The 27,202-nt window shown below is 41.1% G+C and overlaps 3 protein-coding genes across 3 annotated transcripts; 2 read left to right on the top strand and 1 right to left on the bottom strand.

Moving 5' to 3' along the window:
• Positions 1–12,632: 12,632 nt before the first annotated feature.
• Positions 12,633–13,026, bottom strand: LOC134304820 (histone H2A-like). Its single transcript, XM_062990060.1, has one exon. The coding sequence runs from the start codon at positions 13,024–13,026 to the stop codon at positions 12,640–12,642; it is 387 nt and encodes a 128-aa protein (XP_062846130.1). The 3' UTR covers positions 12,633–12,639.
• A 9,949-nt stretch (positions 13,027–22,975) lies between these two features.
• Positions 22,976–23,292, top strand: LOC134304817 (histone H4). Its single transcript, XM_062990053.1, has one exon. It carries the CDS (start codon positions 22,981–22,983, stop codon positions 23,290–23,292), a length of 312 nt encoding a protein of 103 aa, XP_062846123.1. The 5' UTR covers positions 22,976–22,980.
• Positions 23,293–24,034: 742 nt separating this feature from the next.
• LOC134304815 (histone H2B-like) lies at positions 24,035–24,467 on the top strand. The gene has a single exon (XM_062990050.1). The coding sequence runs from the start codon at positions 24,035–24,037 to the stop codon at positions 24,407–24,409; it is 375 nt and encodes a 124-aa protein (XP_062846120.1). The 3' UTR covers positions 24,410–24,467.
• Positions 24,468–27,202: the final 2,735 nt, after the last annotated feature.

The following is a 27,202-nucleotide window of genomic DNA, read 5'->3' as shown; positions in this document are numbered from 1 at the left end:
GCACTTTGGATTTTGTTAATGATAGAAACGGCGAAGAGCCTCATCCCCAGTCTGCTCAGACTTTGGCCATTACTTTATCTGGTTTTAATTTAGTTGATGTTTGGAGGGAAAAACACCCTTCAGTCAAGCAGTACTCCTGGGTTAGGGTTTTTGAAGGAGGTGTATATGCGGCCCGTTTGGACCGGTTCTATGTTTCTAATAGTGCTCGGAATATGATTAGTCAGTCTACCATTCAGCCCACCTCTTTCTCTGATCATCATTTATGTACTGTAGTCTTTTCTGTTGTTCCTCAGTCCTCTGGTAGTCCAATGTGGTATTTTAATAAGGCACTTTTAGTAGATAAAAAATTTTGCAATACTTTTAAACTGTTTTGGGGAGAGTGGGTTGGTAAGAAGGGTGATTTTGTAAACCTTATGCAATGGTGGGAAGTGGGGAAGGCCCAAATTAAAGCCTTCTGTCAGGACTTTACCGCATATTCCACCTCTAAATTGAGGGCAGCAGTTAGTAAATTGGAACAAGACATTTCTAAAATACACGACTCTATGTTCCTTCAAAATTCACTGGATCTGCGGGCGGATCTTACGATTAAGTTACAGGAACTGAGTGATATTTTAAAGGAGAAGGCAAAGGGAGCTTTGGTGCGGTTCAGGTTCATGTCTGTGCGGGACATGGATGCTCCTACTGTTTTCTTTTTTAATTTAGAGAAATCTTCTCATCGACATAAATCACTGGTGTCTGTCCGCAAAGCTGACGGAACTATTACGACAGAACCGGCGGAGGTGAGAAGATTGGCTGTGGACTTTTATTCTGAACTGTATACAGCAGGTGCTAGGGATCAGCATTGCTCCAGGACCCTGCTCGAGGATCTACCTCAACTGGATGATCAACACAAGCAGGACCTGGATGCGACTTTGACTTTCGAGGAGCTCACTGCAGCTGTAACTCAGCTTTCGTCTGGGAGAGCGCCTGGTATTGATGGTCTTCCGGTGGACTTTTACAAGGCTTTCTGGGGGATCATCGGGAGGGACTTGTATGAGGTTCTGCTGGCTGGCCTTGATGCCAAGGTGCTCCCGAGTAGCTGTCAGCGTGCCGTCTTATCCCTCTTACCGAAGAAGGGAGACCTCTGCCTTTTAAAGAACTGGAGACCTGTTTCTCTCTTGTGTTCAGACTATAAGATACTCTCCCGATGTATTGCGAACAGACTAAAAGGTGTGTTAGGCGTGATTGTACATAAGGACCAGTCTTACTGTGTGCCTCGACGCTCTATTTATGATAATTTGTTTTTAATTAGGGACTTATGTGATTTTGCTAGAATGTCTCATTTAGAGTTTGGTTTGTTATCTCTGGACCAAGAAAAGGCATTTGATCGTGTAGATCATGATTATCTTTTTACTGCTCTAAGTGCTTTTGGTTTTGGGGATGGTTTCATGTCCTGGGTGAAATTGCTTTATTCAGGGGCCTCCTGTCTGATAAAGGTGGGAGGGGGTCTGAGTGTCCCCGTCCCCGTCAGTAGGGGGATACGGCAGGGCTGTCCTTTGTCTGGACAACTCTACTCACTTGCAGTGGAACCCCTTCTGGTTTTAATTAGGAAAAGACTGTCGGGCTTAAACATTATGAACAGTTTATATAGAGTCTCTGCCTATGCTGATGACATCACAGTCATAGTGAAAAATGACCAGGATGTTGTGTCCCTGCAGGATACCCTGCAAGTTTACAGCAAGGCCACCTCCGCTAAACTTAACTGGGATAAGACAGAGGCTTTGTGGTGTGGCTCTCAGAGTCCATGCAGTATTTTGCCATTACTCCCGGGAGGGGTTAGGTGGAGCAGGCATGGCATAAAGTTTTTAGGGGTCTGGCTGGGCTCTGAAGAGGCAATAGCAATGAACTGGGAAGGTGTTGTGGAGAAAGTTCGTGCCAGGTTGTCTTCATGGTCCTGGATGCTCCCCCAGTTATCGTACAGGGGTCGAGTGTTGGTCGTGAACAATCTTGTTGCGTCAGCTTTGTGGCACAGATTTACTGTTCTCAACCCACCTAGACAACTGACCGACGACATCCAGAAAATACTGGTGAATTTTTTCTGGTCTGGACACACTGGCTCAGAGCAGCTGTCCTGTCTCTGCCTGTGCAGGAGGGGGGACAGGGTCTTATCGACATCCGGTCCAGAATTGCAACCTTGCGTCTGCAAGCTGTGCAGCGGTTGCTGTACAGAGGGCAGCAGGGCTGGAAGGCCGTTGCCTGTGCCCTTTTGCGGCGCGCTGGTGGTATGGGGCTGGACTGGCATCTGTTCTCCCTTCCGCTGGAAGGGGTGGATTTGAGAGGTTTGACTCCATTTTACACAGCAGTGCTGGAGGCATGGCGTCTGTTCTCTTTTTCGAGGGACGACTCCACTCTGCCTTCAGCGTGGATCTTTGAGGAGCCACTGTTCCACAACCCCTCTTTTCCATCATTGCAACGGGTCTCAGGGGCTTTGAGGACTGCCCTGTTGGAAGGTGGACTTGTCAAGGTTCGTGACCTGCGGAGGGGTAGGGACTGGGTGCATGCGGAGCAGTTGGCTGAGATGGTCGGTCTGAGGTCGGTGCGTGTAGCTCAACAGCTGCTGGACCGGCTGTTGGATGACCTCTCTGCTGATGCCTGTGAGTACCTGAACGCTACCCCTGTGGAGCAACATCTGAGTCAAAATGTCACCTTCCCTGAACTGGTAATGGACATGGACCAGGAGGACCGGCAGGAGGGACAGGGGACACTCCTGTCTTCAGACACCCCTGCTTTGGGACTTTTCAGTGTTCTACACAAGAGGGCCCTGTATCAGGCTTGTGTTAAAACTCTACATCACCGAAGCCTGAGGGATGTGAAGGAGTCTGGGTGGGCTGAGGTTGTTTCGGCTGATGCTTCCCCTAAACGTAGCTGGCGGTCCCTGTACAAAAGACCCATTGAAAAGAGGGTGGGTGACCTCCAGTGGAGGATTGTGCATGGGATTATAGCCACAAACAGACACGTGGCACGGATTGATCCCGCACTTGGGGACGGTTGTCCTTTTTGTGGTGAGACTGAGACCTTGTCTCACTTGTTCTTGCTGTGTGCCCGGCTACATCCCATTTTGGGTGTGATTAAAGAGTGGGGCGTGAAATTTTTAGGCTTCTTTACTGACTGTCTTTTCATTTATGGTCCCAAGTATTCAGCTTCTAATAAGGACAGAGTAGTGATTTTAAATTTTCTATACGGTGCTGCGAAACTAGCCATCTGGTGCACAAGGAAAAATAAACTGAAAGGTACTTGGGGTATTGACCCTGTCCTAATGGTCAGGGGTTTAATTCTGAAGAGGCTAACTGTGGAGTTTAGCTACTACACTGTAACTGACAATGTGGACCATTTCTTTACCGTGTGGGGGGATGGGGGCCTGCTTTGTGAGCCCGATGGTCTGGCTGGTTTTGTGTTGAATTTGTGACTGGACTGTTTTTTTTTTTTTATTGTGTGTGTTTTTATTTGTTTTATTTCAGTTAGTGGATTTGGAATTGGCTACTGGTTTTATTTTGTAAATAATCTTGAATAAAATGTGTGTTGAAAAGTCAAAGTCTCTCTCTCTCTCTCTCTCTCTCTCTCTCTCTCTCTCTCTCTCTCTCTCTCTCTCTCTCTCTCTCTCTCTCTCAGTTCAGTTCAGTTCAGTGGTGCTTTATTGGCATGAATGTAATTAGATACACTATTGCCAAAGCGGTAAACAATAAACAGTAAATAGAAATGAGAAAATAAGATACATATATATAAAGATAATAATAATAAAAAAAATAACTAATAAAACAGATTAAAAATACAACTCTAGAATTAAAGTTATTTACAGGATTATTAGTGATCAATAAATAAATAAAATTAATAAAATAAATAAAAATAAAAACCCTGTAATATCAGTAAAAATCAATAATAATTTCAGTCCGCTCTTCTCTCCCAGTATGTAGGGCAGTTTGTGTGTGTTACTGCAGTGTAGGAACTCAGGGGAATTGCATACGTAAACATTCATATTAATTTAAAGGATGTTCAATAACCTTAGTAATTAGCCTTAAAAAATTAACATGAACAAATTAGAACAACAAGTATATAAAGTGTGTACAGGTCCTTCTCAAAAAATTAGCATATTGTGATAAAGTTCATTATTTTCCATAATGTAATGATAAAAATTAAACTTTCATATATTTTAGATTCATTGCACACCAACTGAAATATTTCAGGTCTTTTATTGTTTTAATACTGATGATTTTGGCATACAGCTCATGAAAACCCAAAATTCCTATCTCAAAAAATTAGCATATCATGAAAAGGTTCTCTAAACGAGCTATTAACCTAATCATCTGAATCAACGAATTAACTCTAAACACCTGCAAACGATTCCTGAGGCTTTTAAAATCTCCCAGCCTGGTTCATTACTCAAAACTGCAATCATGGGTAAGACTGCCGACCTGACTGCTGTCCAGAAGGCCATCATTGACACCCTCAAGCAAGAGGGTAAGACACAGAAAGAAATTTCTGAACGAATAGGCTGTTCCCAGAGTGCTGTATCAAGGCACCTCAGTGGGAAGTCTGTGGGAAGGAAAAAGTGTGGCAGAAAACGCTGCACAACGAGAAGAGGTGACCGGACCCTGAGGAAGATTGTGGAGAAGGGCCGATTCCAGACCTTGGGGGACCTGCGGAAGCAGTGGACTGAGTCTGGAGTAGAAACATCCAGAGCCACCGTGCACAGGCGTGTGCAGGAAATGGGCTACAGGTGCCGCATTCCCCAGGTCAAGCCACTTTTGAACCAGAGAAGCAGCACTGGACTGTTGCTCAGTGGTCCAAAGTACTGTTTTCGGATGAAAGCAAATTTTGCATGTCATTCGGAAATCAAGGTGCCAGAGTCTGGAGGAAGACTGGGGAGAAGGAAATGCCAAAATGCCTGAAGTCCAGTGTCAAGTACCCACAGTCAGTGATGGTCTGGGGTGCCATGTCAGCTGCTGGTGTTGGTCCACTGTGTTTTATCAAGGGCAGGGTCAATGCAGCTAGCTATCAGGAGATTTTGGAGCACTTCATGCTTCCATCTGCTGAAAAGCTTTATGGAGATGAAGATTTCATTTTTCAGCACGACCTGGCACCTGCTCACAGTGCCAAAACCACTGGTGAATGGTTTACTGACCATGGTATTACTGTGCTCAATTGGCCTGCCAACTCTCCTGACCTGAACCCCATAGAGAATCTGTGGGATATTGTGAAGAGAAAGTTGAGAGACACAAGACCCAACACTCTGGATGAGCTTAAGGCCGCTATCGAAGCATCCTGGGCCTCCATAACACCTCAGCAGTGCCACAGGCTGATTGCCTCCATGCCACGCCGCATTGAAGCAGTCATTTCTGCAAAAGGATTCCCGACCAAGTATTGAGTGCATAACTGAACATAATTATTTGAAGGTTGACTTTTTTTGTATTAAAAACACTTTTCTTTTATTGGTCGGATGAAATATGCTAATTTTTTGAGATAGGAATTTTGGGTTTTCATGAGCTGTATGCCAAAATCATCAGTATTAAAACAATAAAAGACCTGAAATATTTCAGTTGGTGTGCAATGAATCTAAAATATATGAAAGTTTAATTTTTATCATTACATTATGGAAAATAATGAACTTTATCACAATATGCTAATTTTTTGAGAAGGACCTGTATATGTATGTGTGGAAAAAGTATTTGTAAGTGTGTGTGTGTGCGTGCGTGTGCGTGCATTTGATGGTGTGTGTGTATGGTGTGTGTATGATGATGTGTGTGTGCGAGTATGTGTGAGTGTGTATGGGATACAGTATAAGGTCACTCACTGTCCCTCACCTGGTGGCAGGTGTGTAAGTAGAGAGCTGCGAGTGTGCAGCTCGCTCTGTGCTCCCCCAGTAGGTAGGGCAGCTTGTCAGGGTTTGAGAGAGAATTAAAATTGGGGATAATTTTGTTGATTTTGGTAAAAAATTGTTTTCGAATGTGTGTGTATTTTGTACATTCAGTGAGGAAGTGCAGCTCTGTCTCTATTTGGTTTGAAGAGCAGTGTTGACACACTCTCTCCTCTCTGGGCATCCAGGACTGTCTGTGTCGTCCCGTCTCGATGGCCAGGCTGTGTTCGCTGAGTCTGTACCTTGTCAAGCTGTTTCTGAGTTTTGGATCAGTTATAGTGCTGAGATAATCTGCTACACTATACTGTCTATTTAGAGCCAAATAACATTGTAGTTTACTTTGGAGTTTAGTTTGTGTTTCCCAATAGGCCAAATAGTTTATCTTTAATTCATGTGTAATTTGATCAGTTCTGATTAGGTTCTGGTCTTGAGTCTTAATAGTGTTAGTCTGTGTTAGTGGTGTGTTAGTATGTGTTAATGGTGTGTTAATGCAGTGACTCAGGACCAGTTGGATGAGGGGACTGGTATCTTTGCTCAGCTCTTGGTATTGCAGAGCTTTGTAATGATACGAGTGTGGGTCGCTCTCTTTTAGATGATTCCAGAATTTTATTGCCCTTTTTTGTATATTAATAATAAGTGGGTATCGGCCTAATTCTGCCCTGCACACATTGTTGGTGGTGTGTCTGTGCACCTTTAATATTGTTTTACAAAATTCTGTGTGCAGGGTCTCAATTGGATGTTGTTCCCATTTGTTAAATTGTTGGTGTGTAAGCGGGCCCCACACTTCACTGCCATACAGGGCAATTGGTTCAATTATTGCGCCAAATATTTTGAGCCAAATTTTGATGATGAACTAATGTTTAGTCCAAGGTAGGTATAGTTTTTAGAGTGTTCAATTTCATGATGTCCTAATTTAAATGTGTGTTTGGTTCCCTGAGATCTGGATCTTTTCTGGAAGGTCATAATTTTAGTATTTTTGAGGTTGACTGTCAGGGCCCAGGTCTGACAGTACTGCTGCAGCAGGTCCAGTTTGTGCTGGAGACCCTGAGCGCTGGGGCCCAACTCTCTCTCTCTCTCTCTCTCTCTCTCTCTCTCTCTCTTATAGGGTTTAGGATTGTTTCTTTGTTTGTCTTTCTTTGTTCTGGCACAACATGTTTAGAAAAAAATTCTTAACATTAAACATTAGTTACAGAAAAATATGTCATGTGGAATACATCACATCGATTGTGGACCGATTTACTGTGGGGTAAAAACAGTGGAGGTACTAAGTTATGCGCTTTACATGAGGCCTACTCCGAGCAGCTGCGGTCACAGTGGGCGGTCACTGCTTAACTCCGCCCCATTGTCTTCAACTAGGTCCGGTAGAGGGGAATAACAGGCTCGCTGTGAACGCTCGTCCTGCATTGACTCGCTTCATCTCGACGAGAGCAGTAACCATGTCTGGCAGAGGAAAAGGCGGCTTTGATCAGTAATCCTCTTCAAACACGTGAACGTTTTGGCCGCAGCACCTTACGGTGTTTGCGGCCGCTAAGTACAAACATTTGAAAGTATGGCTTCCAGTTTGTCTTTTCGAGAGTCATATAATAACCGTTTTCTCAAATACTGGGCGAAAATCTCCTTCATAGGATCTGGATCTGCTCCAAGCAGAGATGAGGTGGCAGAAAAGCTTTTTATGTCCCAGTCGGTGAGTGGGGAAGACATTTTCTCCTTCATCAGCCTTCCAAACCGGAAAGACTTTGAACTTTGTTTTCGTAACGAAAGATCATTACGAGTTTTCATGGACATTTACAATTCAAACAAAGAACAATGGAGAGATTTCGAAATATTCTCACCTTTGCAGTTTGACATAAAAACAGTGATTGTGAAATTTTGGACAGGAAGAATTCCAGATGAAGATGTGGAGCTGTATTTACGTCGCTTCTGTAACATTGTAAAACCAGCCATTAAGCCTGTGGATCGGTTCGGCATTTGGTATGGGATTAGGAAATATCAAGTGAGAATTAAGAAAGACCTCAACAACCAAGACATAGGGATTCCAAACAACATCTCACTGGGTCCGTACAATGGGAAAATTATCTACCAAGGCCAAATTTCCAGATGTTATACATGTCAAGCGACTGATCACATTGCTAAAGAATGTAAGGAGGTGAAATGTTGGCAATGTAGCAGTTTTGGACATAAAGCTAAAGATTGTAACAACTCTGCAATTTGTAATTTATGTGGAACCGTGGGTCACACTTTCTTTATGTGCCCTAACTCTTATGCTAACCGTTCTAAGACAAGCTTTGGCACAGAAGTAAAGGAAAACCTTTTTGAAAGTGTACAACCGTTATCAACGACTGAGGCTGGGGAAAAAAATATTCCACCTGAAGCCAATTCTAGTAATGAACCTGAATTATCACAGACAAAGGATAAACAACAAAATGAAATGGATCAAACTGAAAGCCTTTTTATTAATACAACTTTGGAGGAAAATGGGACTGTTACAGAATGTAAAAATGTTGAAGATTTAAAGCAAACTGGTAATAACGACAGCAGTGAAACATCATCAACAGAGGACAGCAGCAGTGGTTCATCCAGCAGTGACGATTCATCTACAACTGAGTCGGGAGAGGAGTCAACTAAAGGTTCAGCATCGGAGTCGTGCAACATTGCTTTAAAAGTTTCACTTATCTCTAATGAAGGAACTGAGGATATACGCCAGGACGACACGTCTGCTTCCAAGGAACTGAAAGAGAAACGCAGTTCTTCATTAAATCCTCATGTGCGAAAAGAGGAACTTCACCGAAACAAGAAGGGTCGAAGTATGGAGCACACAAGCACAGGAACAAAGACTTCTGAACACCTGACAGACAGCAACGACAAACGGAAATGGAATTATTCAGAAGAGACTGAAGGTAATGAAGTTTTAGTTACTAAAAAGGTTAAAAAGAAAATTCAAAAATGATCTTTCTAAATGTCCTTTAATAGTTTATTGGTTGCTTCTTGTAATGTAAGAGGAATTCAGTCAGCTTCTAATAGATTTAAAAAGATACAATTATTGTTAAGGGAGAATTTTGATATTTTATGTGTGCAAGAAACTCGGCTTTCAAATGTAAATGATGTTAAAGATGTACAAAGTTTGTGGTTTAAAAATAAGAGTTTCCTTTCAATCGGGGAAAGTAAAGCTGACGGTATCGGAATTATGTTTTATAAAGAAAATGTAAAAGTTATTCAATTACGTGAAATTATTCCAGGCAGATTAATGTTTATTGATGTGTTTTGGTTTGATAAAAAAATCAGAGTAATAAATATATACACGGCTCAAGACAAAAGTAAGAAAATCCAACTTTTTAATAAAGTTAAAGCATTATTATGTGTAGGGTTTTATATTATAGTGTGTGGTGATTTTAACACAATTACCGATGAAAAAGATAGAATTTCAAATAAACCATTTAAATTAAGTAGGGAAGGAAAAGTTTTAAAACAAATTATGGAAGAGTATTGTATGCAAGACACTTTTAGAATAATGTGTCCTGATCGAATTGACTTTACTAGATCTGATAGCTCATGTCAAACTAGAATTGATAGAATTTATGTTAATAAAAATTTTCAAGTAAAATCTTATAAGACAAAATTAATTATTGAATCCGATCATTTGACAGTGATATCCAAGATTGATTTTAAAAAAGAGATTAGTAAAAATTATTGGAAACTAAATATAAATATTTTAAAGCATCCAGAAGTAATCATGGGATTAAAAGAAGAGTTGTTTAGAATCATGTCTTTAAATTTATTTATAAAAAATGATTGTAAATTGTGGGAAATTCTAAAAATTCAGATCAAATATTTTTTAAAACACGGAAGTAAAATGGTAAATCAGAAAAAAAATAAAAGGTATAACTATATTATGAAAAAATATATTAATTTAAAACAAAAACGTTTTTTAACGGACTACGAAGATAATGAATTATCAGATTTAAGAAAAGAAATAGATACCTTAAATAATGAGTCCTTGACAAAATTGCAAATTCAAATAGGATATAATTCTGATGAAACTTTAAATTCATCTCAAGTGACTCATTTATACTCCCAAAAAAGACAAAAGGCTTACATTAGTTCTATCAAAGATAAAAATGGTACAGTAGTTACAGATGCTAAAGAGATAATGAATACTATTAAAGATTTGTGTGAAGATATGTATAAGGAAATTGAAATTGATAAAAAATCTTTAAAATCCTTCTTAGACTTTAAACATAATACAAATTATGACTATTTAGGCGAAAGTATTAAAGAATGTGAAGTGGTGTCTGCTATTAAACAACTGAATCTTAAAAAATCTCCTGGTAAAGATGGTTTGCCATCTGAATTTTATCACTTTGATATTCTTGTTTTTTCAAATTTATTAACACGGGTGTTTAATTTAGGTGTAAAAAGAGGTTATATGCATGACACTTTTTATGATGGTGTTTTATCTTTATTGTATAAGAAGGGAGATGTAAATGATATTAATAATTGGAGACACTTAACCTTAATGAACATCGATTACAAAATTTTCGCCAAAATAATAATGAATAGGTTAGAAGATGTATTAAATTCAATAATAATTAAAGAACAAACCTGTGCTATCAAAGGAAGACTAATGTGGGATAATTTAAATATTTCGAGGGAATTGGTGTTTGAGAGTGGTGAAAGTTTTTATATGGTCACTTTGGACCAGAAGAAAGCCTTTGATTTTGTATCAAGAGAATATTTATGGGAAGTTTTGAAAATGTATAATTTTTCTGATGATTTCATTGCCATGATTAAGTGTATGTATATAAAATCTAATGTGCAGATTAATGTTAATGGTAATTTGACAGAATGTTTTCAAGTCATGAGAGGTGTTAAACAAGGTTGTCCCCTCAGTGCTGCCCTTTATGTTCTTGGCTTAAGTCCATTAATTACTAAAATTCGAAATGATAAACGACTACAAGGAGTTAGATTAGGTGACAACCAATTTATAATTTCTGCATATGCTGATGATATTACTGTGTTCATTAAAACAAGAAAAGATTTAGACATTATTTACGAACATTTCTCCTTATATGAGAAAGTGTCGGGAGCCACCCTGAATGTTTTAAAATCAGAATGTGTGTGGATTGGAGACATTAATAAAAAATTTCCAATTGATGTACCTGAGACTGAACATCTTAAAGTCCTAGGTATATATTTTGATAACAATGGCTGTGTAGATTATAACTGGAAAGAAAAAGAACAAATTATTAAAGAAGAATTTAGTAAATGGAAAAATTGTAATTTAAGTTATAAAACAAGAATAAATATGGTTAAGACCTTTATCTTATCAAAAATAATATTTTTATCCTGTATTTTCCCTCCCACAGATAAATGGCTTAAAAATATGAATAAATTATGTTGTAATTTTATTTGGAATTCAACACGTGAAGTAACTAAGCGTGAACTTTTATATAAACAGAAAAAAATGGGTGGTCTAGGAGCAATTGATCTTTCCATTAAAACAAAAATTTTTGTATGTAAAATTATTGCAAATGGCATTTACAGACAAGCTGATTGGATTGGAAACATCACAAATTGGAAACAGAAAAAAGGCCGCTCTAGAGCTTTAGTTCCTTATTATAAATTAATTTATGGTGATTTTATAAATAAATTTAATGTTTTGAATATAGATTGGATTAAGGATTCTAATAAAAAGATTTACAAGCTAATAGTAGATTTGAAATATTGTAATATAGTGGATTTTAGAGGCCTTAGAGAGGAAGAAAAGAAAGAATGTGTAAATAATATTTTATGTAAAAAAATATCTGAGAAGTTAAGGGATATTACATGGTTGGTAGCAGTGAGGAGACTTCCAGTGAGATCTGTAGTGAAGTGGAGTTGTTTTGTGAAGACAAACATGTGCCCTATGCCAAAATGCCAGACAGAGGAAACTTTAGAACATTTTATTCTAGAGTGTTATCGTTCCCAAGAAGTATGGAGCAAAATGGAAAATTTAGGTCTTGAGATTAAAATTCATATGAAGTCCGTCTGTTTCGGTATTTTTGATGAAATCATGTCTAAAGATAAACATGACTTCTTGTGGTTAGTACTGTGTATTGTGAAGTCTAAATTATGGAAAACAAGATGCAGAATGACTATTGACCAACAGTTTGTTTCAGCAGAGAATGTTTATAAAAATATAAGAACTGAACTGAAAAGAATACGAACAATGAATATTTTATTTAAGGACTCTGAATTGTGGAAGATTTTAAAATTGTAAATGATTGTCTTGATAATGTAATGTAATTTCCATGTACTCTGATGAAGTTTAAATAAAATATTAAAAAGAAAGGGCGGCAAAGGTCTTGGAAAAGGAGGCGCTAAACGTCACCGCAAAGTTCTCCGTGATAACATCCAGGGTATTACTAAACCCGCCATCCGCCGTTTGGCTCGCCGTGGCGGTGTGAAGCGTATTTCCGGCTTGATCTACGAGGAGACCCGCGGTGTGCTCAAGGTTTTCCTTGAGAACGTCATCCGTGATGCCGTCACCTACACCGAGCATATGGATATATGTAAAGATAGATAAATGGGGAAAAAATAAGTCGTACATATTGATTTGTTAATTTTACCATGTCATAAATCATGTGGTTTATGCCGTGTGAGTCTATGAAACGATATTACATTTATTTACACATTATCTGGGGAAATTGCACTTTTTCTGTGGAAATGGGTGGCTCTTAAAAGAGCCTTTTGGTTAGAACACGAGAGCGACTTTACTTGGACTTGGCTCCTTTCTCGGTCTTCTTGGGTAACAGAACAGCCTGGATGTTAGGCAGCACACCGCCCTGAGCGATGGTTACACCTCCAAGCAGTCTGTTCAACTCCTCGTCGTTACGCACGGCCAACTGCAGATGACGAGGGATGATACGAGACTTCTTGTTATCTCTGGCGGCGTTACCAGCCAACTCGAGGATCTCAGCGGTCAGATACTCCAGCACGGCAGCCAAGTAGACAGGAGCACCAGCTCCCACACGCTCGGCGTAATTTCCCTTACGTAGCAGTCTGTGAACACGGCCCACGGGGAACTGAAGGCCGGCACGGGATGAACGAGTCTTGGCCTTAGCCCTAGTCTTACCGGTGGTCTTCCCTCGGCCACTCATTTTGATGATCAGATGTGTTCGTCGAACAAAACTGAAGTAAACTGAGAAAGAGCTCGAAACGGTGTAATATAGGCAAACTGGCTCTCTCCTATTGGCTTAGAGCGACGGCACAGCTGAGCCAATCCTAAACGCGCCGTCATGTCTCAGGGAAACACATACACGCCCCCTCACATACTGCCCCCCCCCCCTCCTCCCCTCTCTTCTCCTCCGTTCTCCCGCCCGTGTAATGTATGATACAGAAAAGCTTCTTTTTAGCAACAATTACATTATATTATGTCACAATAACATTTACACTAACAATTACATTATGTAAGGAGCTCATATACGTGAGTGCACATACATATACACATTTATACGGACAGTTTTATGGGGATGTGTGACAAAATCATTATTACACATAAAACAGGACCAGTTATACTTAGTGTTTTTAACTCCTTGCTTATCACTCTCTCCACAAAATATGTATGTATGGATGGTTGCATGTATGAATAGTTGTATGTTTGCATGCATGCTTATATGTATGTATGTGTTTAGGAAACGCGACTCTTTATGGGAGGATATAGGTGGCTCTTAAAAGAGCCGTTTTAAGAAAACGAAGTTAATAAAACATGAACAAGTTTACTTCTTCTTGGGTGCAGCTCTTTTGGCCTTGGCCGCTTTAGGCTTAGCGGTCTTGGGTTTGGCTGCCTTGGCTTTTTTAGGACTCTTGGCTGCCTTCTTGGGGGTCGCCGGCTTCTTAGGGCTCTTGGTGGCTTTCTTAGCAGCAGCAGCGGGTTTCTTGACCTTCTTGGGAGACTTCTTAGCTGCGGGCTTCTTGGCTGTTACCTTCTTGGGCTTCTTTGCAGCGGCGGGTTTCTTTGCGGCCTTTTTCACTTTAGGAGCGGCGGCTTTTTTGGCCGCGGGTTTCTTCACCTCGGTCTGCTTCTTGTTGAGCTTGAAAGAGCCTGAAGCGCCGGTGCCCTTGGTCTGCACCAGGGTGCCCTTGGTCACCAGGCTTTTGACGGCGAGTTTGACGCGGGAGTTGTTCTTCTCCACGTCGTATCCACCTGCAGACAGAGCTTTCTTCAGGGCGGCCAGGGACACGCCGCTCCTCTCCTTGGAAGCGGAAACAGCTTTGACGATCAGCTCGCCGACGCTGGGACCCGCTTTCTTGGGTTTGGCCGCGGTCTTCTTTTTAGGAGCCTTGGCGGGGGCCGAGCTGGCCGGTGCTGGAGCTTCTTCTACCATCGTTGTTGGAGCTAAAACGGCGCTAAGAAAGAGCGAGTGAAGCGCTGTGCTCTGTTGTACAGAGATTCCTCCCTCTTACGAGAGGGGGCGGGGCTTTATAGCACACATGAGAACTGTGCAGACTCAGCTCGCCCAGCGCAGCGTCTGTGTGCTTCCGTGACACATGCGCACTTGTGTTTTCTCATGGCAAATAACGATTAAAATACAAGTCCTGATATAAAATGCGAGGTAATAAAGTGCACGTCGGCCGAACATAAGTTCTCTCGTTCATGTAAAAGCCCGCAAAGGGAACCTAACGATGCTCTGTTTCCTTGTGTTCTGCTAAAACAGCACACCGCTCCTGATGCGTAAAGCGACGCAGCGCACATTTCACATCTTATTACACGTAAAAATATGCTGAGGAAACCCGATCTTCTTGTAGACACAGGCTGAAAAGAGCAAACCAGACCTTGGTGTTTTCCACATGTATTTATAAGCGGATGTGAGCTTCCTTTTCTACTAGAAAAATAGGCTGTTTAGTGCGATGTAAAACACAGCTACCAAGCAGGACTAGGTCGAGTCCAGGGTGCTTAACTGCCATGTAGCTGAAAGAACAAATGGAAAAAAAAAACTAAAAATAAATAATAAACATAACAATTTAGAATAATGATGATGATAATAAGAAGAATATTTAATGTTAACCATAATACTGGTAATAGTACTAATGGCCAAAAAAACAACCGTATTCACAATGATGCTTTTTCTAATTTGGAAATTCATGTGTTTCAGCCGCAACGATAGCAAACAAGTGTTAACAAGTGTCATAAGCGACTTCTAAAGCAAAATCCACAAACACATAAAGAAAATCTCGACTTCAAGAAACTCCTGTGGCCTGACCGAAGCCCCACTGCACAGCTGAGGAATTCAGGTTTTCCGTAATATCGATCAAGGCCCTCCTGAAATCAACATCAGTTGTTATGGGTTTTCTAAGGGTGGGCTCTTTGAATGTTAATGGTTTTAGAGACAAAGATAAACAGGCCCTTTTTTATGAATTTTTTTCTCTTAAGAAATTAAATGTATGTTTTTTACAAGAAACACATAGTGATGATGCCTCAGCTTCTGAGTGGGGTCTGTGGTGGAAAGGGGAATTGTTTCTTAGCCACGGTTCGAATGTTAGCGCAGGTGTTGCTATTCTCTTCTCTCAGTCCAGTAGAGTGAACGTACTGTCTGTTGATGAAATTGTAGCTGGACGACTTCTCATGCTTAAAGCTAGACTCTGTGATCATGTGTTTATTTTTATTAATGTGTATGCCCCAAATAGAGGTGCAGAAAGAGGTGAGCTGTTTGTGAGGCTGGAGCAGTTATTGCAATCCCTACCTTCAGACAGCACAGTTGTGTTGGGAGGGGATTGGAACTGCACTTTGGATTTTGTTAATGATAGAAACGGCGAAGAGCCTCATCCCCAGTCTGCTCAGACTTTGGCCATTACTTTATCTGGTTTTAATTTAGTTGATGTTTGGAGGGAAAAACACCCTTCAGTCAAGCAGTACTCCTGGGTTAGGGTTTTTGAAGGAGGTGTATATGCGGCCCGTTTGGACCGGTTCTATGTTTCTAATAGTGCTCGGAATATGATTAGTCAGTCTACCATTCAGCCCACCTCTTTCTCTGATCATCATTTATGTACTGTAGTCTTTTCTGTTGTTCCTCAGTCCTCTGGTAGTCCAATGTGGTATTTTAATAAGGCACTTTTAGTAGATAAAAAATTTTGCAATACTTTTAAACTGTTTTGGGGAGAGTGGGTTGGTAAGAAGGGTGATTTTGTAAACCTTATGCAATGGTGGGAAGTGGGGAAGGCCCAAATTAAAGCCTTCTGTCAGGACTTTACCGCATATTCCACCTCTAAATTGAGGGCAGCAGTTAGTAAATTGGAACAAGACATTTCTAAAATACACGACTCTATGTTCCTTCAAAATTCACTGGATCTGCGGGCGGATCTTACGATTAAGTTACAGGAACTGAGTGATATTTTAAAGGAGAAGGCAAAGGGAGCTTTGGTGCGGTTCAGGTTCATGTCTGTGCGGGACATGGATGCTCCTACTGTTTTCTTTTTTAATTTAGAGAAATCTTCTCATCGACATAAATCACTGGTGTCTGTCCGCAAAGCTGACGGAACTATTACGACAGAACCGGCGGAGGTGAGAAGATTGGCTGTGGACTTTTATTCTGAACTGTATACAGCAGGTGCTAGGGATCAGCATTGCTCCAGGACCCTGCTCGAGGATCTACCTCAACTGGATGATCAACACAAGCAGGACCTGGATGCGACTTTGACTTTCGAGGAGCTCACTGCAGCTGTAACTCAGCTTTCGTCTGGGAGAGCGCCTGGTATTGATGGTCTTCCGGTGGACTTTTACAAGGCTTTCTGGGGGATCATCGGGAGGGACTTGTATGAGGTTCTGCTGGCTGGCCTTGATGCCAAGGTGCTCCCGAGTAGCTGTCAGCGTGCCGTCTTATCCCTCTTACCGAAGAAGGGAGACCTCTGCCTTTTAAAGAACTGGAGACCTGTTTCTCTCTTGTGTTCAGACTATAAGATACTCTCCCGATGTATTGCGAACAGACTAAAAGGTGTGTTAGGCGTGATTGTACATAAGGACCAGTCTTACTGTGTGCCTCGACGCTCTATTTATGATAATTTGTTTTTAATTAGGGACTTATGTGATTTTGCTAGAATGTCTCATTTAGAGTTTGGTTTGTTATCTCTGGACCAAGAAAAGGCATTTGATCGTGTAGATCATGATTATCTTTTTACTGCTCTAAGTGCTTTTGGTTTTGGGGATGGTTTCATGTCCTGGGTGAAATTGCTTTATTCAGGGGCCTCCTGTCTGATAAAGGTGGGAGGGGGTCTGAGTGTCCCCGTCCCCGTCAGTAGGGGGATACGGCAGGGCTGTCCTTTGTCTGGACAACTCTACTCACTTGCAGTGGAACCCCTTCTGGTTTTAATTAGGAAAAGACTGTCGGGCTTAAACATTATGAACAGTTTATATAGAGTCTCTGCCTATGCTGATGACATCACAGTCATAGTGAAAAATGACCAGGATGTTGTGTCCCTGCAGGATACCCTGCAAGTTTACAGCAAGGCCACCTCCGCTAAACTTAACTGGGATAAGACAGAGGCTTTGTGGTGTGGCTCTCAGAGTCCATGCAGTATTTTGCCATTACTCCCGGGAGGGGTTAGGTGGAGCAGGCATGGCATAAAGTTTTTAGGGGTCTGGCTGGGCTCTGAAGAGGCAATAGCAATGAACTGGGAAGGTGTTGTGGAGAAAGTTCGTGCCAGGTTGTCTTCATGGTCCTGGATGCTCCCCCAGTTATCGTACAGGGGTCGAGTGTTGGTCGTGAACAATCTTGTTGCGTCAGCTTTGTGGCACAGATTTACTGTTCTCAACCCACCTAGACAACTGACCGACGACATCCAGAAAATACTGGTGAATTTTTTCTGGTCTGGACACACTGGCTCAGAGCAGCTGTCCTGTCTCTGCCTGTGCAGGAGGGGGGACAGGGTCTTATCGACATCCGGTCCAGAATTGCAACCTTGCGTCTGCAAGCTGTGCAGCGGTTGCTGTACAGAGGGCAGCAGGGCTGGAAGGCCGTTGCCTGTGCCCTTTTGCGGCGCGCTGGTGGTATGGGGCTGGACTGGCATCTGTTCTCCCTTCCGCTGGAAGGGGTGGATTTGAGAGGTTTGACTCCATTTTACACAGCAGTGCTGGAGGCATGGCGTCTGTTCTCTTTTTCGAGGGACGACTCCACTCTGCCTTCAGCGTGGATCTTTGAGGAGCCACTGTTCCACAACCCCTCTTTTCCATCATTGCAACGGGTCTCAGGGGCTTTGAGGACTGCCCTGTTGGAAGGTGGACTTGTCAAGGTTCGTGACCTGCGGAGGGGTAGGGACTGGGTGCATGCGGAGCAGTTGGCTGAGATGGTCGGTCTGAGGTCGGTGCGTGTAGCTCAACAGCTGCTGGACCGGCTGTTGGATGACCTCTCTGCTGATGCCTGTGAGTACCTGAACGCTACCCCTGTGGAGCAACATCTGAGTCAAAATGTCACCTTCCCTGAACTGGTAATGGACATGGACCAGGAGGACCGGCAGGAGGGACAGGGGACACTCCTGTCTTCAGACACCCCTGCTTTGGGACTTTTCAGTGTTCTACACAAGAGGGCCCTGTATCAGGCTTGTGTTAAAACTCTACATCACCGAAGCCTGAGGGATGTGAAGGAGTCTGGGTGGGCTGAGGTTGTTTCGGCTGATGCTTCCCCTAAACGTAGCTGGCGGTCCCTGTACAAAAGACCCATTGAAAAGAGGGTGGGTGACCTCCAGTGGAGGATTGTGCATGGGATTATAGCCACAAACAGACACGTGGCACGGATTGATCCCGCACTTGGGGACGGTTGTCCTTTTTGTGGTGAGACTGAGACCTTGTCTCACTTGTTCTTGCTGTGTGCCCGGCTACATCCCATTTTGGGTGTGATTAAAGAGTGGGGCGTGAAATTTTTAGGCTTCTTTACTGACTGTCTTTTCATTTATGGTCCCAAGTATTCAGCTTCTAATAAGGACAGAGTAGTGATTTTAAATTTTCTATACGGTGCTGCGAAACTAGCCATCTGGTGCACAAGGAAAAATAAACTGAAAGGTACTTGGGGTATTGACCCTGTCCTAATGGTCAGGGGTTTAATTCTGAAGAGGCTAACTGTGGAGTTTAGCTACTACACTGTAACTGACAATGTGGACCATTTCTTTACCGTGTGGGGGGATGGGGGCCTGCTTTGTGAGCCCGATGGTCTGGCTGGTTTTGTGTTGAATTTGTGACTGGACTGTTTTTTTTTTTTTATTGTGTGTGTTTTTATTTGTTTTATTTCAGTTAGTGGATTTGGAATTGGCTACTGGTTTTATTTTGTAAATAATCTTGAATAAAATGTGTGTTGAAAAGTCAAAGTCTCTCTCTCTCTCTCTCTCTCTCTCTCTCTCTCTCTCTCTCTCTCTCTCTCTCTCTCTCTCTCTCTCTCTCTCAGTTCAGTTCAGTTCAGTGGTGCTTTATTGGCATGAATGTAATTAGATACACTATTGCCAAAGCGGTAAACAATAAACAGTAAATAGAAATGAGAAAATAAGATACATATATATAAAGATAATAATAATAAAAAAAATAACTAATAAAACAGATTAAAAATACAACTCTAGAATTAAAGTTATTTACAGGATTATTAGTGATCAATAAATAAATAAAATTAATAAAATAAATAAAAATAAAAACCCTGTAATATCAGTAAAAATCAATAATAATTTCAGTCCGCTCTTCTCTCCCAGTATGTAGGGCAGTTTGTGTGTGTTACTGCAGTGTAGGAACTCAGGGGAATTGCATACGTAAACATTCATATTAATTTAAAGGATGTTCAATAACCTTAGTAATTAGCCTTAAAAAATTAACATGAACAAATTAGAACAACAAGTATATAAAGTGTGTACAGGTCCTTCTCAAAAAATTAGCATATTGTGATAAAGTTCATTATTTTCCATAATGTAATGATAAAAATTAAACTTTCATATATTTTAGATTCATTGCACACCAACTGAAATATTTCAGGTCTTTTATTGTTTTAATACTGATGATTTTGGCATACAGCTCATGAAAACCCAAAATTCCTATCTCAAAAAATTAGCATATCATGAAAAGGTTCTCTAAACGAGCTATTAACCTAATCATCTGAATCAACGAATTAACTCTAAACACCTGCAAACGATTCCTGAGGCTTTTAAAATCTCCCAGCCTGGTTCATTACTCAAAACTGCAATCATGGGTAAGACTGCCGACCTGACTGCTGTCCAGAAGGCCATCATTGACACCCTCAAGCAAGAGGGTAAGACACAGAAAGAAATTTCTGAACGAATAGGCTGTTCCCAGAGTGCTGTATCAAGGCACCTCAGTGGGAAGTCTGTGGGAAGGAAAAAGTGTGGCAGAAAACGCTGCACAACGAGAAGAGGTGACCGGACCCTGAGGAAGATTGTGGAGAAGGGCCGATTCCAGACCTTGGGGGACCTGCGGAAGCAGTGGACTGAGTCTGGAGTAGAAACATCCAGAGCCACCGTGCACAGGCGTGTGCAGGAAATGGGCTACAGGTGCCGCATTCCCCAGGTCAAGCCACTTTTGAACCAGAGAAGCAGCACTGGACTGTTGCTCAGTGGTCCAAAGTACTGTTTTCGGATGAAAGCAAATTTTGCATGTCATTCGGAAATCAAGGTGCCAGAGTCTGGAGGAAGACTGGGGAGAAGGAAATGCCAAAATGCCTGAAGTCCAGTGTCAAGTACCCACAGTCAGTGATGGTCTGGGGTGCCATGTCAGCTGCTGGTGTTGGTCCACTGTGTTTTATCAAGGGCAGGGTCAATGCAGCTAGCTATCAGGAGATTTTGGAGCACTTCATGCTTCCATCTGCTGAAAAGCTTTATGGAGATGAAGATTTCATTTTTCAGCACGACCTGGCACCTGCTCACAGTGCCAAAACCACTGGTGAATGGTTTACTGACCATGGTATTACTGTGCTCAATTGGCCTGCCAACTCTCCTGACCTGAACCCCATAGAGAATCTGTGGGATATTGTGAAGAGAAAGTTGAGAGACACAAGACCCAACACTCTGGATGAGCTTAAGGCCGCTATCGAAGCATCCTGGGCCTCCATAACACCTCAGCAGTGCCACAGGCTGATTGCCTCCATGCCACGCCGCATTGAAGCAGTCATTTCTGCAAAAGGATTCCCGACCAAGTATTGAGTGCATAACTGAACATAATTATTTGAAGGTTGACTTTTTTTGTATTAAAAACACTTTTCTTTTATTGGTCGGATGAAATATGCTAATTTTTTGAGATAGGAATTTTGGGTTTTCATGAGCTGTATGCCAAAATCATCAGTATTAAAACAATAAAAGACCTGAAATATTTCAGTTGGTGTGCAATGAATCTAAAATATATGAAAGTTTAATTTTTATCATTACATTATGGAAAATAATGAACTTTATCACAATATGCTAATTTTTTGAGAAGGACCTGTATATGTATGTGTGGAAAAAGTATTTGTAAGTGTGTGTGTGTGCGTGCGTGTGCGTGCATTTGATGGTGTGTGTGTATGGTGTGTGTATGATGATGTGTGTGTGCGAGTATGTGTGAGTGTGTATGGGATACAGTATAAGGTCACTCACTGTCCCTCACCTGGTGGCAGGTGTGTAAGTAGAGAGCTGCGAGTGTGCAGCTCGCTCTGTGCTCCCCCAGTAGGTAGGGCAGCTTGTCAGGGTTTGAGAGAGAATTAAAATTGGGGATAATTTTGTTGATTTTGGTAAAAAATTGTTTTCGAATGTGTGTGTATTTTGTACATTCAGTGAGGAAGTGCAGCTCTGTCTCTATTTGGTTTGAAGAGCAGTGTTGACACACTCTCTCCTCTCTGGGCATCCAGGACTGTCTGTGTCGTCCCGTCTCGATGGCCAGGCTGTGTTCGCTGAGTCTGTACCTTGTCAAGCTGTTTCTGAGTTTTGGATCAGTTATAGTGCTGAGATAATCTGCTACACTATACTGTCTATTTAGAGCCAAATAACATTGTAGTTTACTTTGGAGTTTAGTTTGTGTTTCCCAATAGGCCAAATAGTTTATCTTTAATTCATGTGTAATTTGATCAGTTCTGATTAGGTTCTGGTCTTGAGTCTTAATAGTGTTAGTCTGTGTTAGTGGTGTGTTAGTATGTGTTAATGGTGTGTTAATGCAGTGACTCAGGACCAGTTGGATGAGGGGACTGGTATCTTTGCTCAGCTCTTGGTATTGCAGAGCTTTGTAATGATACGAGTGTGGGTCGCTCTCTTTTAGATGATTCCAGAATTTTATTGCCCTTTTTTGTATATTAATAATAAGTGGGTATCGGCCTAATTCTGCCCTGCACACATTGTTGGTGGTGTGTCTGTGCACCTTTAATATTGTTTTACAAAATTCTGTGTGCAGGGTCTCAATTGGATGTTGTTCCCATTTGTTAAATTGTTGGTGTGTAAGCGGGCCCCACACTTCACTGCCATACAGGGCAATTGGTTCAATTATTGCGCCAAATATTTTGAGCCAAATTTTGATGATGAACTAATGTTTAGTCCAAGGTAGGTATAGTTTTTAGAGTGTTCAATTTCATGATGTCCTAATTTAAATGTGTGTTTGGTTCCCTGAGATCTGGATCTTTTCTGGAAGGTCATAATTTTAGTATTTTTGAGGTTGACTGTCAGGGCCCAGGTCTGACAGTACTGCTGCAGCAGGTCCAGTTTGTGCTGGAGACCCTGAGCGCTGGGGCCCAACTCTCTCTCTCTCTCTCTCTCTCTCTCTCTCTCTCTCTCTCTCTTATAGGGTTTAGGATTGTTTCTTTGTTTGTCTTTCTTTGTTCTGGCACAACATGTTTAGAAAAAAATTCTTAACATTAAACATTAGTTACAGAAAAATATGTCATGTGGAATACATCACATCGATTGTGGACCGATTTACTGTGGGGTAAAAACAGTGGAGGTACTAAGTTATGCGCTTTACATGAGGCCTACTCCGAGCAGCTGCGGTCACAGTGGGCGGTCACTGCTTAACTCCGCCCCATTGTCTTCAACTAGGTCCGGTAGAGGGGAATAACAGGCTCGCTGTGAACGCTCGTCCTGCATTGACTCATTTCATCTCGACGACAGCAGTAACGATGTCCGGAAGAGGAAAGGGCGGCAAAGGTCTTGGAAAAGGAGGCGCTAAACGTCACCGCAAAGTTCTCCGTGATAACATCCAGGGTATTACTAAACCCGCCATCCGCCGTTTGGCTCGCCGTGGCGGTGTGAAGCGTATTTCCGGCTTGATCTACGAGGAGACCCGCGGTGTGCTCAAGGTTTTCCTTGAGAACGTCATCCGTGATGCCGTCACCTACACCGAGCACGCCAAGAGAAAGACCGTCACCGCAATGGACGTGGTGTACGCTCTGAAACGCCAGGGACGCACCCTGTACGGATTCGGGGGTTAAACGTTCAGACCTCCACGCTAACACAACGGCTCTTTTAAGAGCCACCCATATTTTCTACAAAAGATAAAATTCTCCTGCTTTATTATTATTATTATTAGTAGTAGTAGTAGTAGTACGTTCACTGATGCGTAGATTTGCAAATCACTCGTTTAGCCTCAAAAGCTTGAAAGCATCATTATAAGTAAAAATAACACATTCAGTGTTGCATTTTTTTTATTAATTTATATAGCCCTAAAAGCTTGGCGTTATCATTAGTAGTTTTAGTATTACGTTTACTATCAGATCTCTCGTTTAGCCTTCATACGTGTCTGCATACTACCAATGTACAGCCTACTGTAGATTACACTACAATCATTAACACGATCTCTGGGTAAAATACAGCAAAACATTGTGCCTGAATGCCTCGGTTAAAAAATAAACAAAAAAATTTCTATCTATCCTAACTTTATATTTATATATAAAATTTAATAAAATATTGCGATTTTTTTTTCTTTTATATTCGGTTTTTAAAACATGTATCGACCTCAGATTAAGCGGGAACAGACAACAAAGAACAGATTCTAGTGAATGGGGCAGAAGGGGGCGTGGAACGGTATGTTGTCTGTCCAATAGAAACCCAGGACCTTGGACCAATCAGAGTTACGTGTTCCAACTTGGCTGACTCAGCATGCAGGGTTAATAAAGCGGGCGTGTAGAGCGTCTACATTCACTAGCAGTTTGTTCTAGAGGAAACAGCAGCATCATGCCCGAACCAGCGAAGGCCGCGCCCAAGAAGGGCTCCAAGAAAACCGTCACCAAGACCGCCGGCAAAGGAGGCAAGAAGCGCAGAAAGTCCAGGAAGGAGAGCTACGCTATCTACGTGTACAAGGTCATGAAACAGGTCCACCCTGATACCGGGATCTCCTCCAAGGCTATGGGCATCATGAACTCCTTCGTCAACGACATTTTCGAGCGTATCGCTGGTGAGTCCTCTCGTCTGGCTCACTACAACAAGCGCTCCACCATTACCTCCAGGGAGATCCAGACCGCCGTGCGCCTGCTGCTTCCCGGTGAGCTGGCCAAGCACGCCGTGTCCGAGGGTACCAAGGCCGTCACCAAGTACACCAGCTCCAAGTAAAGCGCCTTAGTCGCTCTGGCAAACCAACGGCTCTTTTAAGAGCCACCCATCTTATCAAGTTAAGAGAATTTTCCTCTTTTTCAATATTTTATTTGAATATATTATACCCACTTTATCTAGATAGCTTCCCGTGTTTATAATACCGCATTCTTTATCTTCTTTTATATATTTATTAATATATTACATTTTTTGGGCCCTGACTTGCTACTTTGTGGTGAGTTTAGAATAACACGCATAATCAAATTTCACTGTACTCTTAAATTTTTTTTTTTTTTAATTCGGCTGTAGAGAGAGTTGCGACACTCCTTGATCTCGCAGCCTCGCGGTCACGTGGTTCATGTGCCCCTCCAATAGTTCCAGATAGAGCCGCGCTGTCATGTTCTCATGTGGGACAGGCAGCAGTGAATGAAATATTAAACACTAAATAATAAACATTTGTACAATTTCAGGGTATTTTCAACTGCGCTTACATTTACTGCATCTGCTTTAATGTCAATTTGGTGTATGAAGTGGAAGATTGATGTTAATAGGTCGTTCTTGTTAACACAGTACATTATATTAGCATACATTACATAATGTGGTGATATTAAGTAGTAGAGACAATATACAGTACAGAGATTAAAGAGGTTTTAGTAGTTTAGCATAATAGTTGTTCTTTGCATAAACTATAATCTCCCTTCACTTTCCTGAGGATTCATAATAATGTGGCGTCCGCCACTGTGGATTAGGGGGGAGGGCGGAGCGAGCGTTACCCAGAGACACTTGCGGCCGCGGTGTTAATAACTGTTAGTTCTTTGTTGTACATGTTTATTGGGTTTGTTTATGTTGTTTGGTGTTGTGTTTAATGATGTTAGTTTGTGAATTGTGTATTTGTTTAATTACATATTGAATCTAAAAACCTACCGTAACCGTGTAGCGCGGTGATAGAGATAACATGGCTACAATAGCCGAAAACAATTTTAAGTGCTGACGCGTGTCTCAAATCGTGTAACTAATAAAGAGATGATCCTGTTGATAAACACTCTATCGTACCAGAAACATTACAGTGTAATGAAAATTAAATATCATGAAAGTGAAATAGCATTAATTCATGTTTTATTTCATGGGTAATTAATAATCGTTTCCTACATGTAATACATGAATGAATTTATTATGAATATGCAACGGGTGATCACTAAGGACTGAGCGTATATACATGTATATATGTGTACTTTAGTATATTCATACACATGCGTATGTATGCTAATGTACATATAGTTATGGCTATATTGGCCCAATCCAATGTGTATGGCAAGCCGTTTTAGCTTTTAATCCTCCTTTTCTTGATATCAGGAATACAATTTCTGATATCAAGAATTTAATTCTTACTAGTTAAAAATTTAATTTTTGATATCAAGAATTACATTTTTGATATCAGGAATTGAATTACTACATGTTCTAATGATAATGAGTTGATTTGCATGTGGATTTAAAGGCGGAGCTAACTTGGGTTGTGCTTTTCTTAAAGAGACATCATGAACCACATGTACTGCAAGCCATTGTAAACAAAATAGTAAAGGTTGTACAGATTTTGCAGCATAGTCGAGCATTTACATTAAAAAATAAACATGTTTAAAAACTGCAGACTGAAAACACATCTAACCCTTAAATCTATACTCTATCACGTAATCTACATATCAGTATTTGTTTCACTCTGTTCCTTTTCTTGACTATCGTGTCAATAAACAGAATGGACGGTTAAAGCTTTGTACTAGCTTATTTTATATTTATTAAATGTACAACAGTAACGAACTTTAACCATCACGTGTAAACACACAAAACCCCGCATACATAAGTGTGTGCGTCGCTCTAACTGTTCCGCACTGAAACATAAAACCGTCATACGTTCCATACATAAACACATACTGTTACAGTATTAAACCACATTTCTTTTTTAACGCAGACGTCTTAATAAAGTATGTAATGACGTGTATGAAAGCTGTAAAATGTAACATCACTTTATTATTGCAACTCTGACACATCTACACTTTACAAAGTCAACTACACTAATGAACAACTTTCTAATGGAGTTTCTCTGGACCAACTTACAATGTTCAACAGTCCAGTAGATGGCATTTGGAAACCAGAGACTGAACGGTCTACTAAATAAATACACATTTATTTGATTTCTCTATTGATGATGATTATTTTAGGGGAAAAAACAGATCTAAATAGATTTTTCAATAATTACATTTGATTTCCAATCACTTGCAATGTCTCCTTAAGTCAAAGCTTCTGATTCTCAGTGTTTCACATGACAGTGATTTATATACAGTGTAAGAGACGAAAATCACTGTCAGATGTGTGTAATGCCAGGTCTATGGTCAGTGTAATGGGAGTATGGTTGCCAGACACCGATGTAAGTCGTCTTACAGATGGCAACAACAAATGCGCTACAATAACCAAAACTAAAAAATATTAGCTACTTTGGGACTAGCTAAACACTCTAAGCAAACATTAAAAAAATGTATTCAATTTAATATACTCAATTGTCATTTTATTTATCACTGTCATTTATCAAACTCACATTTCATTGCAGACTTGGCAACCCTGAATATTTGGAGACACTCCCACATGCAGTGACAATGAGCTACTATTGGATACATTTAAACAGACTCATTTGAATGCAATTTTAACTAGTAAAAATGTAATTCTTGATATCAAAAATGCAATTCTTGATATCAAAAAATACAATTCTTGATATCAAGAATTGAATTTTTGATATCAAGAATTGAATTCTAAGATGCCTGTAAT

This window comes from Trichomycterus rosablanca, unplaced genomic scaffold, assembly GCF_030014385.1.
Source record: "Trichomycterus rosablanca isolate fTriRos1 unplaced genomic scaffold, fTriRos1.hap1 scaffold_118, whole genome shotgun sequence".
Lineage (NCBI taxonomy): Eukaryota > Metazoa > Chordata > Actinopteri > Siluriformes > Trichomycteridae > Trichomycterus > Trichomycterus rosablanca.
This window is presented reverse-complemented; position numbering and strand designations above follow the sequence as displayed.